At 39.2% G+C, this 17,670-nt stretch overlaps 1 protein-coding gene across 1 annotated transcript; it reads left to right on the top strand.

Moving 5' to 3' along the window:
- Positions 1–1,115: 1,115 nt before the first annotated feature.
- Positions 1,116–13,955, top strand: LOC132140652 (fibroblast growth factor 10-like). The gene is made up of 3 exons (XM_059549503.1): positions 1,116–1,891; positions 12,199–12,302; positions 13,229–13,955. Exons 1-3 carry the CDS (start codon positions 1,549–1,551, stop codon positions 13,418–13,420), a joined length of 639 nt encoding a protein of 212 aa, XP_059405486.1. The 5' UTR covers positions 1,116–1,548; the 3' UTR covers positions 13,421–13,955.
- Positions 13,956–17,670: the final 3,715 nt, after the last annotated feature.

Raw genomic sequence — 17,670 nt, 5'->3', positions numbered from 1 at the left:
TAAAATCTATGACCGTGAGATCACATTCGGAGTGGTTGTTGGCTACAGCAGCATTTGATTTTATTTGAGTTTTATCCGTGGGTTACAAAAAATAAAGCCTCACAGAAAGCAAAGCATGTTGCACACTCGCAGCATGTTAAAATCCAGGAATGTGTGACTAGACTGGATAAGGTTTACAGCACTATGGTTTTTTATGATTGCATATTTCAAGAAGAAACAAACAGATTATTGGTGTGACCGTTAGAGGGGCAACCAGCCAGCCTCACTTCCAGTGAAGAATCCAGAAAAGGCTTTTAGGGGGAAACAAAGCAGGAAATGCAGATAAGATAGTGATGTTTGAGAAGGCAGATAAACCAAAGCACACAAGCCATTGGTCACTGAAAACACATTTTAGTTCATCAACACACCATAAAACTGTGGGATCAATGATCTTTGTAGAAGTCAACTTTTCCACTGAGTTTTGAAGGCTGAAATGGAGGTGTGTTTAGTTCTTGTTACTCAAAAAGGGAAAATAATTTGACATTCTCAAATTTGTCTTCTTTTGTGTGAGTACATAGACTACTGTTTTTAGAGAGAGCAGCGTGGTCATTCTTCAAAACATCTCCATTTGTGTTCAACTGAAAAATAAAAGTGGTTTGGAGCAGCATTGAAGTTAATGTTCTTTCTGTACAATGCGAAATTGCCAAGACATCATCTGTTAAGTTTACGGACATTTCCTATAATCCTAAAACACAACACAATGCAATGCCTAAATTAAAATACGGGTAAAATGCATGAAAATTCAAAAAAGGAAAATCTCTAATATTCTAAGAAAATAATCAATTCATAAACCCGCTCCACAGAATAACAATGACATGTAATGTGTAACAGTCTTGTCTTGTCAAGCACTGTTGATTTAGACCTCAGGATATTGTATGAGGTGAAATTGGGATGTGATCCGTGAAAAAAGAAAGGACAAAACATGATGATTCTGAAATGTTATCGAACTAAAAGCTTCTTATCATCAGATGGGACCAATCAAGAGTGGTCTCTGGTTAGGTTCGTTCATCTTCTCATGCGTCTGTGTTCTTTTCCTAGTCCACTATCAAAGAGCTCCAGATAACAGCCATTCACAAAAGCCCTATCAGACAAACCCCGCACCTACAGACCCCGACCAGAGGGAGTTCTGGGGGGAAGGGGGGGCAACAAGGAGGAGCAAATGCTTCATGTGAGTGTGAGAATAGAGGAAGGGACCGAATGACAGACGAGGAGTAGGGAGGGGTGAGGAACTGAGAGAGAGTGAGATTTCTGTGAACCTCCTGGAGGTAGGAGATCACATCAGAAGACAGAATGCCAATAACAGGGTCGTTTTGACGCACATTCCCAGGAAACGCAGGAGGAATAAGTGCTGCCATGATAATCATTCCCAAATGGGATTAATCTCAGCATCAGAAGCTTCACAGACTTGTTCCTCAACCTAATCCACAACTTCATGCTTTCTTCTCCGGTCTTGAGTGGAGTTCTGTTGAGCGAGAGGCATCCATGCACATTCACTGAGCAGCATGTTCCATGAGGAGTACCATGAGGAGATGGACAGTGAGTAACAGTGTGTCTGCATGCTGGTCGGTGTGTGTCGTCTATCTTCTCGCCGTCTCCGTGACCTTTGCGTCCAGCGTCATCTGCCGCAGCGCATGTCCCGTGCATCGGGCGCTCAGGGTCGCCAACTCCTCATCCGCCTCCGCCTCCGCCTCCGCCTCTGCATCCACCTCCACCTCCGGCCGGCATGTGCGCAGCTACGTCCACCTCCAGGGAGACGTGCGCCAGAGGAAACTCTTCTCCTTCCAGAAGTTCTTCCTTAGGATCGGGAAAGACGGGAGAGTCAACGGCACCAAGAGCAAAGACGATCCCTGCAGTGAGTCCCCTGATAATAAATAACAACACTACTGTTTATTCAGTTGTGGCCAAACAATCATGTCGCGTAATAAAGTGTACATCAGCTTAACTGTTAAGAAAATGCGTTCATCAGCGAGAGGCACAATTTAAAGTTTTATTAATCCCGATTAGAATTTGACAATTGACGTGTTTGGATGTAGGCTAGCCTACTAATCGTGCAATAATATTGGTAATGATAAAGTTATGAACTGCATTGTGTAAATTAGATTTAAACCACATTAAAAAATAAAAAAGCTCCGATGTAAATAATAATAATAAGATGAACAATTATAGGCTGTTCATTGGTTTAATTGGTTTTAAACTCTGTTGATTCTTACTTGCATTATTAATTGCAAATCATATGCTTAATAGTTTATGTAGCTATTGTTAATATTTCTCAAAAAATTTAAAGTTTAATAAAGCGTCTAATAGTTTGAAATTACTTTAATTCTTTTTAATTGATTAGATAGATAGATAGATAGATAGATAGATAGATAGATAGATGGATAGATAGATAGATAGATAGATAGATAGATAGATAGATAGATAGATAGATAGATAGATAGATAGATAGATTGTTTCTGGACTATGTAATTATATTCAAAAATATTGATTATTGTCACATGGAATTAAATTTAATTAATTGCGAAATTGTGAATTAATTGAATTCTAATTAAATTAATAGATCTATTAATTACATTACATTTAAAGTCAGAAAATCATTTACAGTAGGAATATTATTTCTTTTATTGGTAAACTTTACTTTAAAATTAAAGGAATTACTTTTTAATAAATAATACATTTGTTAATAATAGATCATTTTTACATTTAAATGTGCATATAAATCAAATGTTTTATATTTCTATTATATAGGCTTTCTATTAATAACATTTCTATAGCCTGCAATATTTGTTAAAAACATTTAGCAAATTATTGCAAATTATATCTAAGCAAAACACCTGATGTGAAACTACATTCAGGCTGGTCTGTTCTAAATGAACCACACAGGAATAATATTACTAATATTTAAACCCCATAAATGAAATTAGCCACTCTAATAAAACAAACTAAATTAATGGGCCGTTAAGGAATGCAATATACTTTTAAATGCATAATTGTGTCCTGACACCCAGAAACCTGAGAGCAATTAACCCACATATTGCCGTAAATGTTTCCCCTGACACAGCAAAGGTGGAAATCCATCCTTTATAATGTGATCAAAGGTTAAGCTTTTGTTTGCACTGGCTGTGTATATACCTAACAGACTCATGGATCTCTAATTAGATTGTCTTTGGTTTGTTTTCAAATATTATAAGCCCATCAGGGAGATGCACAATGTGATTTCGGTGTTTTACGCAGAACAAGTTAATTAGCCATTACTCATATGGAGCCCATTTGCAGATAAGGGTCTTCCTGTTTCCTCTGCGTGTGTGCATGTGTTTGTCTGGTGTCTCGCACTGACATCCCTTCCTTTTTAACGCCACGGGGCGTCTTGATTCAGCCGTGTGTGGTTGTTTGCGTTGTTTCTCCTAGACAACAGTGAGATGTCTTCTGTTTCTCAGATTGTCCCCTGACAAAAAGTACGTCTCCTCTTGGGTTTCAGAAGAGATCTCAACACGGTCTCAAACTGTGCTATGAAAAGATATCTCAAAGCTGTCACTGAGATGGTACATCTTTGTACCTAAAGGGTCCATTATGGTACCTTAAAGATGCATATTAGTACCCAGATTGTCCATATTAGTACCTAAAATGTGAATAATAGTACATAAAGTGTAGCCTACATATTAGAACCAAAAATGTGCGTATTGGTACCTAAAGTGTGCATATTAATACTTTAAATGTCAATATTAGTACCTATAATGTGCATACTAGTACCTGGAGTGTACATATTAATAATTCAGGTGTGCATATTAGTACCTAAAAGGTATAAAAGTGTACTTTTTGAAAAGGTACTGCCCCTGTGACAACTTTTGAACCGTTTTCCGGAGTAGGACCACTGTTCACTCATTTGGTTTTATTTATGTTTTGAGTTAAGAGAAAGGTCTGAGCAATAAAAGTTTGATCTGACCTCCTTAGCTTCTGTTTTGAACGGGAAAAAATACTTTTTTTAAAAAATAAAAAATACTTGAAATCCTAAACATTTAAGAAAGTGCACACTCTAGTTCTAATCTTTTTTTTTTTTTTAGGTTATTTGAGATCAGCATGGAAATGTACTGGGCTAGGGGAGTTTAGGGGACAATGTGTGTTTGTCTAGCATCAGACATCACCGTGACATCATGTGTAAACATGTAACTTGATTAACATGTATCTCTCAGAGGTGATCAGGCGTTGAGAGGAAATGTCTGTCAGATCTGTGCGTGTGTGTGTGTGTGTGTGCATGAGTAGTTTCCTCCTGATAGTCTCATCTGTGAGTCAGACACACAACACTCAACCAGACTAAGCAAACTACACCCAGCTTAAGTCAAACATCATCAGCAATCATCATCAGGTGATCAGACTTTTTTTTTGCCTGCTGGATGATAAAACAGACTTGAGGAATCATTTGATTTACGCCCGGAAACAACCACCCAGAACACCCTAGCAAACACTCAGAACATCCAAGCAAACATACCAATTCTTACCTTAGCATTGTGTCAGTGTGTTTTGCATTGGTAAGCTCTAGTTTAATGTGTTTTTATTAGCAGAGAAGCCTTAGAAACAGCGTTAGAGTGTTAAACTAAACATATGTGGATCTCTCTGTAGCTCTGTCCCATTTTAACCCTGTGTGAGTGTGTGTGTGTGTGTGGATGTGTGTGTGTGTGTGTGTGTCAGGAACAGCAGCAGTAATACACATGTTCTCACTTAACTGCTCTCAACTTTAACCAGCCCTAAAGAGCCTCCTGAGAGACTCGGACATCACATTTGGTTAAAGTTCTTGACGGTGAGAACGAGCAAAACAAATGTGTCAGTGATCAACATGTAATCCCAGAGGAACATGTACTGCTCCACCATATCCACTTTATCTCAGATGTTTATCCTGAAAGAAGTAAAAATAGGCAGAAGTGAGACAATTGTTGACACACTGTATGGGTACAGAGCTGTAAAATGAATGTGGAGCAGCTGAATTTGATGAGAAATGTATGAGGGATCATATTGGGTTTTGATTGCTGGTTCAGTATCTTGAGCAAATCGGATCGCAGATTCTTTGATTAAAAATACAGTTATATTGTGAAATATTATTATCTTTTAAAATAACCACATTCTATTATAATATATTTTAAAAAGGTAATAAGTTTTTGTAAATCTGAATTTTCAGCATCATAACTCAAGTCTTCAGTGTCATGTGATCCTTCAGAAATCATTCTGATTTGCTGATCAAGATACATTTCTGCGAACGTAGTTCACAATAATATTTTTACAGAAACAGTGATGCATCATTTTTTAAAGGATTCTTTGATTAATAGAACGTTCAAAAGAACAACATTTATTTGAAATTGAAATATTTTGCATTCATATAAATGTCTTTACTGTCAGTTTAGATTACTTTAATGAATCCTTGCTGAACAAATTAATTCATTTATTTGAAAAAAAAAAAACAAACAAAAAAACCTAAACAACCAAGCTTAGTTTAATTTTGAAAATTCTCTCTTTGAGAAACAATTGAGCTATTAAAGATAATTCATGAATGAATTATAAAATTCTCTTTTGGCCAGTGCATTTTTAACCAATATGCAATTTGCAATATTCAAACAAAATGCAATTAAATGGTAGAAATTGTTATTTTTCTCTTGTAAGATTCTACATGTTGACATATCTTAAACCTATTTGTGTGTAATACTTAGTGCAGTGATTTAGTTGAATTAGAAACAGAGCAGCTACTGTTAGTCTGCAGGCAGAGTTTCATGAATGGCGTGATGTGAATATCGCTCGCGACACATCAAAGGTGAGCGTCTTTCACGTTCAGCAATGGGCTCTGACAAAAGAATAATCCTCGGCGGGTGAAATTACACTAGTCTTTATAGCACAGATCCAGTGATGGTGGAAATGGATACTGCAGTAGTGACGCTGTCCTTAGGCAAGACATGATTTGGGAAACACTGGCCTTTATGCTCCTGAATGAAGAGACCGCTGGCTGGGAAAAACACAAACAATGGGTCTGTGAGGTACATGACATCATTCTGAGGACCATGATGCACAACTTCAGCAGCTCATGTCACAAATGCATCAATGAATCTGTTTTTGGGATAATGTTAGATGCAGGTCATTATGTTAATGTAAAACCATGAAAAAAAAATCATACTTGATGCACACTACCATTTAGAAAGATTTATTTATTTTTCAAAAAATTTATACTTTATTAAGCAAGTGTGCATTAAATTGATCAAAGGTGACAGTAAAGACATTTATAATTTTAAGGTTCTATTTCAATTGAAATTTCACAAATATATGAAGCAGCACAACTGTTTTCAACATTGATAATAATAATAAGAAATGTTTCTGGAGCAGCAAATCGGCATGAGAATGATTTCTGAAAGAGACCGAGGACTGGAGTAATGATGTTGAAAATTCAGCTATGCATCACAGGAATAAATTATATTTTAAAATATATTCAAATAGAAAACTGTTATTTGAAATTGTTAAACTATTTCACAATATTACTGATTTTACTGTATTTTTATCAATTACATGAGACCTTGGTGAGCATAAGAGATTCCTTTCATTAAAATAACATTAAAAACCAAACCCACACTTTTTGCATTGAAATAAAATGCTATTTAATATAATTCTGTACACTTCAGTTTATGAAAAGCAATTGTTAAGGATCCAATCAGGCAAAAACACAAAATCAAAATCGAGTTTTATCTTTAGTGTTCTTTCATCAGTGCAGAATATTTCAATGAAATCTTGGTTTGCCTTTTTAATCTTTTATCAAAATATATAAAACTCTGCCTCCTAAATGACTTTATTTTTTAGTTAACAGCACCAAAAAACTGTTATTTTTCAAAATTGCATCAATCAATTTATTTTAGCAACTTTTTTATTTTTTACACAGCTGTAACACCACATGTAATTTTATTAGATTTGAACTGGTTGGATATAAACCTCTCGCAGTGGATTTTAGCATTATTTGTTCTACGCTAAAACAGACATCAGACGTTGAAAACTAGAGCTTTGCTGGTGTCCTACATTGAGTAGCAGGTTGAATTGTATGTAAAAGTTTTAAGGAATTGAATCAGACTAATGATTAAAGCGCAGTGGGGGTGTTTAACCCAGCGTCTGGTCTGTCCTTGAGAGAGACTCCAACAGATTTATGAGCTTTTATGGGGATTCCAGTGTAAAGCTGTCCCACGTGTATCCTGATGCTGTTTGATAAAGCGGGAGTCAGCTGTCTGTCTGACTGCACTGGTGTTTGATGCCAGTAATGGTTCATGCTTACTAAACCACATGCTGAAAAAAGACCAACAGACACTGAATATTTGCACACTGGATTAAAGTCTGTCGCTTGGGTAAAAATTGCACAGGTGTGAACTAACATGGTACTTGCATAGAATTTAGTGAAATTCATTGGAATACCATATAATTACTAAGTTTTTTTTTCAACATATAGCCAATCTGTTTTTTTTTTTTACGTACTGTGATAATCACATGTTTTTATTATTTTTGTAGATGCTTTTATTCAATTTTATTATGCTTTAAAGGGTTAGTTCACCCAATAATCAAAATTATGTAATTAATAACTCACACTCATGTTGTTTCAAACCCGTAAGACCTCCGTTTATCTTTGGAACACAGTTTAAGATATTTTAGATTTAGTCTGAGAGCTCTCAGTCCCTCCATTGAAGCTGTGTGTACGGTATACTGTCCATGTCCAGAAAGGTAAGAAAAACATCATCAAAGTAGTCCATGTGACATCAGAGGGTCAGTTAGAATATTTTGAAGCATCGAAAATACATTTTGGTCCAAAAATAGCAAAAACTACGACTTTATTCAGCATTGTCTTCTTTTCGGTGTCTGTTGTGAGAGAGTTCAAAACAAAGCAGTTTAGTGATATCCGGTTTGCGAACGAATCATTCGATGTAACCGGATCTTTTTGAACAACTGCTTTGTTTTGAACTCTCTCTCACAACAGTCACGGAAGAGAAGACAATGATGAATAAAGTCGTAGTTTTTGCTATTTTTGGACCAAAATGTATTTTTGATGCTTCAAAAAATTCTAACTGACCCTCTGATGTCACATGGACTACTTTGATGATGTTTTTCTTACCTTTCTGGACATGGACAGTATACCGTACACACAGCTTCAATGGAGGGACCGAGAGCTCTCGGACTAAATCTAAAATATCTTAAATTGTTTCCCGAAGATGATCGGAGGAACGTCATTGGAACGACATGAGGGTGAGTTATTAATAACATAATTTTGATTATTGGGTGAACTAACCCTTTAAGACGCTTTTATGTTGTTGTTGTACCATCCTAACATTTACTAAGGTTAATAAAAATTTTAACATGTGCAGTGGTAATACCAACCAAAAAAAAAAAAAAACTTCCACACTGTGGTAATACCATGTTTTTGTCCCAACATATACTAAGGTAAAACATTTTTTACCAGAAAAAATGGTAATACCATGTTGCTTTTTAACATATACTAAGGTAAATATGTTGGAAAACACATGCACAGTGGTAATGCCATGTTTTTCCCAACATATACAGTACAACATGTAAAATAGTACAATTCCTAACATATACTCATGTATATCATGTTTTTTGCTTTTTTTTGAGACAGTGGCTTCTTTGATGTACTTATTTGTGTTTATTTGTGTATACTCTAATTCCTTTAAATGGAATGAAAGATTAAACATCAGCTGTGACAGAATGGTTTATTTTTCTGCGTCTGAACTAAAGTCGACTATCATGTTTTCAAACATCCTCTTTGTAGTTGTCACAGGAAGCAGTCAGGATGCTTCAGGCATGAGCCGGACGTACAGGAGACCACCAGTACACTGCAATGTGTGCCACAGATGGCTTCACAGCTCCCCCAAACGCCTCACTATCAGTGACAACTAGGCATGATGCAATGATTTGCGCAATGCTGTTTTCCTCAGTCTCAAAAACGACAACGGTTTATTTTGCATTTTTAGGCACCAGACATTAGGCCAGCACAAATAAAAGCAAAAAAAAAAACAAGTGGATTTTGGCAGAAGGCTGTGGAAAATGCACGTCTGCGCAAACAACTGCAAGCCAACGACGCAGCGTTTAGTAACGTGCAGCAGAGCATGACATGCTCGGGAAAACAAGGCAGCATGTAAAGAAAAACCAGCAAATAGGCCCAGTTTAAACTTGACCTCCTGGTGCGCTGCCCGACATCTGCTGAGGTTTTTCTCCATTTCGGTCGCTCTCGCAGGTGTTTGGCTCGTATGCGTTGGAAGGTGGGATTACAAACACATTTACTGTAATGGCTTGGCTTGTTCTCCGAGCTCTCTTTTGTGGTTACTCAAGTGTGGCCTCACTGACATGGAACTTCAAAGCAAGGCTCAGTGTAGAAAGTAGCGCTTTATTTTTGTCATTTTAGAATAATAGTAACGTCATCAGAACTATTAACAAAAATAGATGTGTGTGGGAATATGCGAGAACTGTTATATTTAAGCTTCATCAACCAACTCTATGGGGTGCATCCTCCCTATTGAGGGAGAAATATAGATTAGCAAAAATATTTTTTCAAAAAGTCAAAAAAAAGGGTATTAAAGTTTTTTTTTATAAGAAAATACAATTTTCAGTCTTCCTCCCTAAAAAATCCATGTTTAATTCAATTTCCCTGCATTATTTATCAAATTTACTAACAGTTTCTGAGTGGAAATTGTTTCTACACTACTTCTATGTTTTTTTTCAGGGAAATGCAATGTAAGCTTTGATACTATTATAGTTTTTAATAATAGTTTTAGTTATTTTAGTACATTAAGTTAAGCTGAATGAAAATGGATCATGTTGCCTTGGCAATTAGTTAATTAATAATTTTTTTTTAAATTCTAACATTTATTGCATTTTAAGTAACAAATATTTTTTGTGGTTTTAATTCTAGTTAACTATAATTGTGATATGAGGGACTCTTACTGGCTGCTTTTTCTGCTCCAAATCATCTTTTAAAAAAGAAAAAAGAAAGAAATGTAACAATTTATAGCATCTTCCTTTAGATTAAATTGATTTCTGTCAGCTTTTGACTAGTAGAGCATCTTAACCTGGGGTGTGCCTGGTTCTGGTTGATGTGTTTTGTATGTGTGTGGTACAAACATATGGTAGTCGGACATGCGTGTACGTCAGCCTTGCATTTGTGCTTCACGTGAACGTTGGTGGTTTGGGTCTGAATGGGTGTGTGTGTGTGTGTGTGTGTGTGTGTGGGAGCTTCACTGAGTCTTTTGCAGTGAGCTCCGTTCTGCTGTCGTCTTTGATCACTGATCATTGAAGCTTCTCTAATCCGTCTCACTGTCATCCTGTCTGTGTTGTTCCTTCCTTTCATGCTTTCATCCCAGCGCTGAGAGGACACAGAGCCCTCGGATAGTTTTACCATCTCACTTGATACCTGCAACCCGAGACCCCAATGGAGCCACTTCACACACGCACACGCACACACACACACACACACACACACACACACACACACACACACACACACACATAAAGGATAGATGAGTGCACACTATACCTGCGCATACATTCACTCCCTCACATTCACACGTTATGTCGCTGATACAGTAGATATTTTTTATGTGATGGCCGAAAACCGTTTTGATTGCCAATTCAGACAATATACAGTAAAAAAAATGTAGATAACTGCTAAGGAATTTTAAAACCTGGTTTTGAAAAAAAAATCAGTTTGGGGAAAAAATCATCATAAATCTGTCCTCTTTAATACAGTATGTGTATTTCTATATATAGATTCAAACATATTAGAGATTAGAGAAAATTTCCCAACCAATTATCATTAACCGATATCAAGTTATAACAAAATTACATTATATATTTTCAATATAACGAAAGGTTTAAATTGATCATTTTAATTATTTTTTTTATTTTCTGCATTCATTCTAAGATTAGTTAGTTTTAGTGATTTAGTTGTGTTTTTGTTGTTTTTATTTTATTTATTTTTTAAATATTACTATACTGATTTTATTAATTTTATTTCTATTACTTTAGTAGTTTTTAATATTTTATTTCAAGTAATAATTATACATATAATATGCAAAGAAAAACAGGTAGTTTAAACTTGACATCTTAAATATAGTGTATTTAATATTATGTATCTTAATCATAAATCGTTTATCATATATATATATATATATATATATATATATATATATATATATATATATATATATATATATATATATATATATATTACATTTTAAATTCAGGAATTAACTACTTGAGAGTTTCCACAGCAGCTAATTATCTGCATCCATTATCAGCCTAATCTGATACAGATAATTAAGAAAAACTAAAATATTGACTGATAGTGATGTGCTCACTGATATACAGTATTGCATAACACACAGACTCTATCAAATCACAAAGCACCCAGAGTGGAGAGGAATGATTTCCCTGAGAAATACAAACACAGATCTGTGTTGCTGTACAGAGGAAGCATCCAGTGCATCTTCCTCTTCGTAGGGGGGCCACAGAACTGTTTTGAGTGGTGACTCTAGCTGTCATGATAGAAGCATCTTTCGACACATTTGCACTGATCAAAGGGCAGCCGCAGCAAACCCCCCACAAGTCCAGCCGCAGGGTTCACACCCGCTGGGGTTATCAGCCTCCGATAGTCAGGCGTCACATGCTCCCATGTGAGCGGGAGAGTGTGTGTGTGTGTGTGTGTGCAATGTTTCAGGAGCTGAATTAAAATGTGCAGGTGAGCAAAGGTCAACCAAAACTGTAATTTCACCTCTGACCTCTGTACACAAACACACACATGCAAACATTATTTCATTTGTTCTGCCAAAATATTACTCCTTGTTGAGTTTATAAAGCACAACCAGAAAAATAAATTGGAGGTTTTGCACATGCAAAAGTCACTGCCATGCTTTCAAATTGTTGCTTTGTGGTTGCAAAGGTTTTATTAGTCATTGTTAGATAAATCTGAACTAAAACTAATAAAATTAATTTAATAAAAAAATGGTTAGAATTTAACCTAAATAATAATAAAAATAAAAAAAGACCAAATTTTGTAACAAACTGACTAAAAATTCAAGCAGTCATTGCTCTGTTTTAAATGAAAGCCTCTATATTTCCTTGCAGTTAATATGTTGTGTATTTCAGGTATTCTGGAAATCACATCAGTGGATGTTGGGATCGTTGCCATCAGAGGAATCAGCAGTAACCTTTACCTGGCTATCAGTAAGAAGGGAGAACTGTATGGAGCCGTGAGTATCCTGCACCAAATCTTAAAACCATAAAAATATCAAACGTAAAGCCATAAAAATAGAGATATGACTGGGCAGTTTTACAATTTAACAGGGATTACAGGGATCTCTAGCGGGCACTAGGTGGTGCTGATGAAAAAAATTAAATAAAACCACAAATGGATGCTGGTGTAAATTATAAATAAATAAAATAGGATATATAATAAACATTAATATAGTTATACATTTATTAATAAATGAGGAGGTGCAGGTGAAAATAAAAAAAATAATAAAAAAAAGTTAATTAGTTTGATATTACTACAGTTTTGTGCTGCTATTATTTTGTAATTTATATTTCCCTTACGTACTATAAATATCATTTTTTCACATATTTATATTATTGGTATTTTTCACAGTATGTATGGGACTTTATACACAGAAATATATAGCTTATATTTTAGCTTATATTTTAGGTGTCCCACAAATAAATCATCCAAAAAATAATTATGCAGCACTGTTAATCATTAATCAAACAAAAACTTAGCCCCGCCCAACATTCATGCCATTGGTTGAGACAGTGCTGATGTAGTCGGGATTCAATCATCGTGTTTACAATTTTTTAAAGGGAAAACAAACTAATAGCTGACTTATTTTAGCATTCAATACAATATATGCATTACTTTTAACATTGTTACTTTTGACAAAGCAACAATTAAGTGAATCCATTTAAATGGTTTCCACCTGGTCCAAGATTACCATTATGGTCAGAAGCCAGTCCAAGCAGGTCTATAGGATGAATCAGATGGCTAGTCTGTGTACTAATTTAGGCTTAATCTAGTTAGAGCTAACAGACCACCTTAGACCAGCAGAAATCTGCTGCCATGTTTCAAAAACCAGCATGACTAGGTGTGCAGAAATGTAATAACTATTTGTTTCATGCATTTCAGAGAAATTATGGTTTAAACTGCCGTCTGAAGGAGCGCATTGAGGAGAATGGGTATAACACATACGCATCCGCCGAGTGGAGGAACAAAAAGCGCCAGATGTTTGTAGGTCTGAGTGCTCATGGAAGGCCTCTGCGTGGGAGAAAAACCCGCAGGAAGAACACTGCTACACATTTCTTACCCATTCTGGTTTGACTTTCATTCATAATGCTGATGGGATGGAGAGAGATCGAGAGAAAGACTGAACACATGCGACTCTCTGTAGCGGCTGCGCTCCTGTGAGCTCTTTGATTCATGGCACTAGATTAAATGTTATCCTCATGCTGGTCGACATTAAATAGTAAACATGCTCAAAAGAGCAAAGTTTATGAATACAGGCTTTTATTTCCATTGTACATCATTCCAATAATCTAAAACTAGGGATTATGTGTGCAAGAGTTTTCTCTTTAATAGGATCATGTGCGTAAGAACATCTGCTTTCATTTCTTTCTGATGGATATGATTATCTTGTATAGGCTCTGAAGCTTAATGCATCACACAGAGAAAGAGAGAGTGGGGATGTATATGGCAAATTTGTATCTTCTGAAAACTGTTTTGGACTGCTTTAAAATGAATAAGTTATTTATTTGTATTGTATTTAAATAAAATACTCTAAAAAACATTTAAAGCATATTAAATGGATAACCCCTAATCCTGTGAAATAAAGTATATTTTGTTATCCTCCTGCAAAGCAGCTTGTGATGTGTTTCATGTTCACAACAAGCAGCACTGAGGTTGAATCTCAAAATGTTCAGGTCAGCCCAAAATCAAAAGAAAAAATAAGTGAAGTGAATTTGCTTGAAGTAAATAAAGCTTATTTTTTTGTGAATTGCAAGATTATTTTTATAATAATTAATCATGTCTCATGATCATAAGGAATCTAAAAGTTATACTATAAACACTTTTTAATTCCTTTCATGATTCTCATTAGATTCTTAATAATGCAGTTAATATTTATAAATGACTGTAATACAAGAGCCTTTTTTATATAAATCAAAAATGTATACAAATAATGTCACGGCAGGGATCCAATGAGGCACGGAGATAGAACCAATTGCGAGTAAGTCTTTTATTAAGGGCAATCCAAAAGGGTAAACAGTCCAGGCAGAGGTCGATACCAAACCAAACCAAACATAAACAAACAAGGACACAAGGCAAGAGCACGACAAGATGACGGACATGAATTAACAACGACTCCGTGACACATACTAAGACAGACCGGGTTATATACACAAGGAGAGACAATTGCTAATGGGAAACTGACAGGGTGTGATGATAGGTAATTAGTGACAGCGGGGTGCAATAATTAAGCAGGGACATGAGGAATGTGATTAATGAAGTGAAAGACACCGTGGGAAAAGAGGACATCTAGTGGACACCCAGGGAACACAACCCAGACACTGTGACAGTACCCTCCCTCTATGGAGCGGCTCCCAGACGCTCCACGACAAGACACAACACAGAGACAAGGAGGGAGGCGGACAGGTGGAGGCTCAGGGGGAGGGACGGAGGGCCAGAAAGGAAACATAGGAAACAGACACCAGAAGTGTAAACACAAAACAGGGAGACCAGGAGGGAGGAGGACCGGAGGAGGTCCAGGGGGAGGGACAGAGGGCCAGGCTAACAGAGGGGAACCGACAGAAAACACAACAGAAAACGAAAAAACATAAGTCCGTGAAGGATTTCACGTGGCGCCCACCAGGGCGGAACAGAAGACCACCACAACCATGTGGTCAAGGCGGAAACCCTCCAGGGCGGAGCAGAAGACCACCACAACCGTGTGGTCAAGGCGGAAGCCCCGCAGGGCGGAGCAGAAGACCACCACACCCCTGTGGTCAAGGCAGAAGCCCTCCAGGGCGGAGCAGAAGACCACCACATCCCTGACGTCGATGCACAAAGCCCCCAGGGCGGATCAGAAGCCCACCACTTCCGTGCGGCCGGATCAACGGGAGGACGAGACTCTGGTAATTCCATGGTGTCTCTACTGGACTCCAGAAGATCGGTGCTGGCCTGACACTGCTCATGAAGATCATTGGTGACTTGCATTTGCTCATGAAGATCAATGGTGACTTGCCTGTGTTCATGAAGATCAGAGGTGACTTGCCTTTGTTCATGAAGATCAGAGGTGACTTGCCTTTGTTCATGAAGATCAGAGGTGACTTGACTCAGTCCTTGAAGATCACCGGTGACTTGACTCAGTCCTTGAAGGTCACCGGTGACTTGACTCTGAAAGGTCAACGGTGACTTGACTTGACTCTGAAAGGTCAACGGTGACTAGCACTGACTCTGGAGGATCAGCGGTGACTAGCCCTGACTCTGGAGGGTTAACAGTGACTAGACTTGACTCTGGAGGGTCATCTGGAACCCGACTCGACTCTGGAGGGTCATCAATGACTAGCCCTGACTCTGGAAGGTCATCAGTGACTAGCCCTGACTCTGGAAGGTCATCAATGACTAGCCCTGACTCTGGAAGGTCATCGGTGACTAGCCCTGACTCTGGAAGGTCATCGGTGACTAGCCCTGACTCTGGAGGGTCATCAGTGACTAGCCCTGACTCTGGAGGGTCATCGGTGACTAGCCCTGACTCTGGAATGTCATCGGTGACTAGCCCTGACTCTGGATGGTCATCGGTGACTAGCCCTGACTCTGGATGGTCATCGGTGACTAGCCCTGACTCTGGAAGGTCATCGGTGATTAGCCCTGACTCTGGAAGGTCATCGGTGATTAGCCCTGACTCTGGAGAGTTCCCTGGCACCTGACTCGACTCTGGAGAGTTCCCTGGCACCTGATTCGACTCTGGAGAGTTCCCTGGCACCTGACTCGACTCTGGAGAGTTCCCTGGCACCTGACTCGACTCTGGAGAGTTCACCGGCACCTGACTCGACTCTGGAGAGTTCACCGGCACCTGACTCGACTCTGGAGAGTTCACCGGCACCTGACTCGACTCTGGGGAGTTCACAGGCACCTGACTCGACTCTGGGGAGTTCACAGGCACCTGACTCGACTCGGGAGGGTCAGCTGAGACTCTCATCCTGTGCAGCGGCGCTGGCCAAGCAGCCGTCTTGGGCCATGACTCTGGACAGGCGGCCATCTTGTACTGTGGTGCTGGGCTGGCGGCCATCTGGGGTTGTGGCGCTGGACTGGCGGCCATCTTGTACTGTGGCGCTGGACCAGTGGCCAATTTGGGCATTGGCGCTGGGTTAGCGGCCATCTTGTGCAGTTGCGCTGGACTGACGGCCATCTTGTGCTGTGGCGCTGGACTGATGTCCATCTGGTGCTGTGGCGCTAGGCTGACGGCCATCTGGTGCTGTGGCGCTAGGCTGACGGCCATCTTGGGTTGTGGAGCTGAACCGGTGGCCAATTTGGGCATTGGCGCTGGGCTGGCGGCCATCTTGGGCTGTGGCGCTGGAACGGTGGCCAATTTGGGCATTGGCGCTGGGTTAGTGGCCATCTTGTGCTGTGGTGCTGGACCGGTGGCCAATTTGGGCTGTGGCGCTGAAACGGTGGCCAAATTGGGCATTGGCGCTTGGCTGGCGGCCATCTTGGGCTGTGGCGCTGGAACAGTGGCCAATTTGGGCATTGGCGCTGGGTTAGCGGCCATCTTGTGCTGTGGCGCTTGGCTGTTAGCCATCCTGGGCAGTGGTGCTGGACTGGCGGCCATCTTGGGTTGTGGCGCTTGGCTGGTTGCCATCCTGGGCAGTGGTGCTGGACTGGCGGCCACCCTGCCGGAAGAGACCGAAGTGGCTGGGGCATCCCACCGAAGCCGATGCTGCAGGTAGCGCACGAATTCCCAGAATTCCAGTGTCTCTAACTGCGCCATCTCCTCATGAGACACTGGATCATCCAGCCCGCCATTGAAATAGTCCTTGAGGGCCGCATCGTTGTAGCCCATGCCCTCGGCCAGGGACCAGAACACCTGAGCCAGGGCACCCATTTCATTGCCCTCTTGGCGGAGGGTGATCAACCGAAGGTACTTGGTTCGCCGCTCCGCCATCTTGGCTGGGGAACGGAAAAATGACATACCGCTGGTTCCTAGTGTGACGGAGTCGTTCTGTCACGGCAGGGATCCAATGAGGCACGGAGATAGAACCAATTGCGAGTAAGTCTTTTATTAAGGGCAATCCAAAAGGGTAAACAGTCCAGGCAGAGGTCGATACCAAACCAAACCAAACATAAACAAACAAGGACACAAGGCAAAAGCACGACAAGATGACGGATATGAATTAACAACGACTCCGTGACACATACTAAGACAGACCGGGTTATATACACAAGGAGAGACAATTGCTAATGGGAAACTGACAGGGTGTGATGATAGGTAATTAGTGACAGCTGGGTGCAATAATTAAGCAGGGACATGAGGAATGTGATTAATGAAGTGAAAGACACCGTGGGAAAAGAGGACA

Source organism: Carassius carassius, chromosome 5 (assembly GCF_963082965.1).
Source record: "Carassius carassius chromosome 5, fCarCar2.1, whole genome shotgun sequence".
In the NCBI taxonomy this organism is placed as follows: domain Eukaryota; kingdom Metazoa; phylum Chordata; class Actinopteri; order Cypriniformes; family Cyprinidae; genus Carassius; species Carassius carassius.
This window is presented reverse-complemented; position numbering and strand designations above follow the sequence as displayed.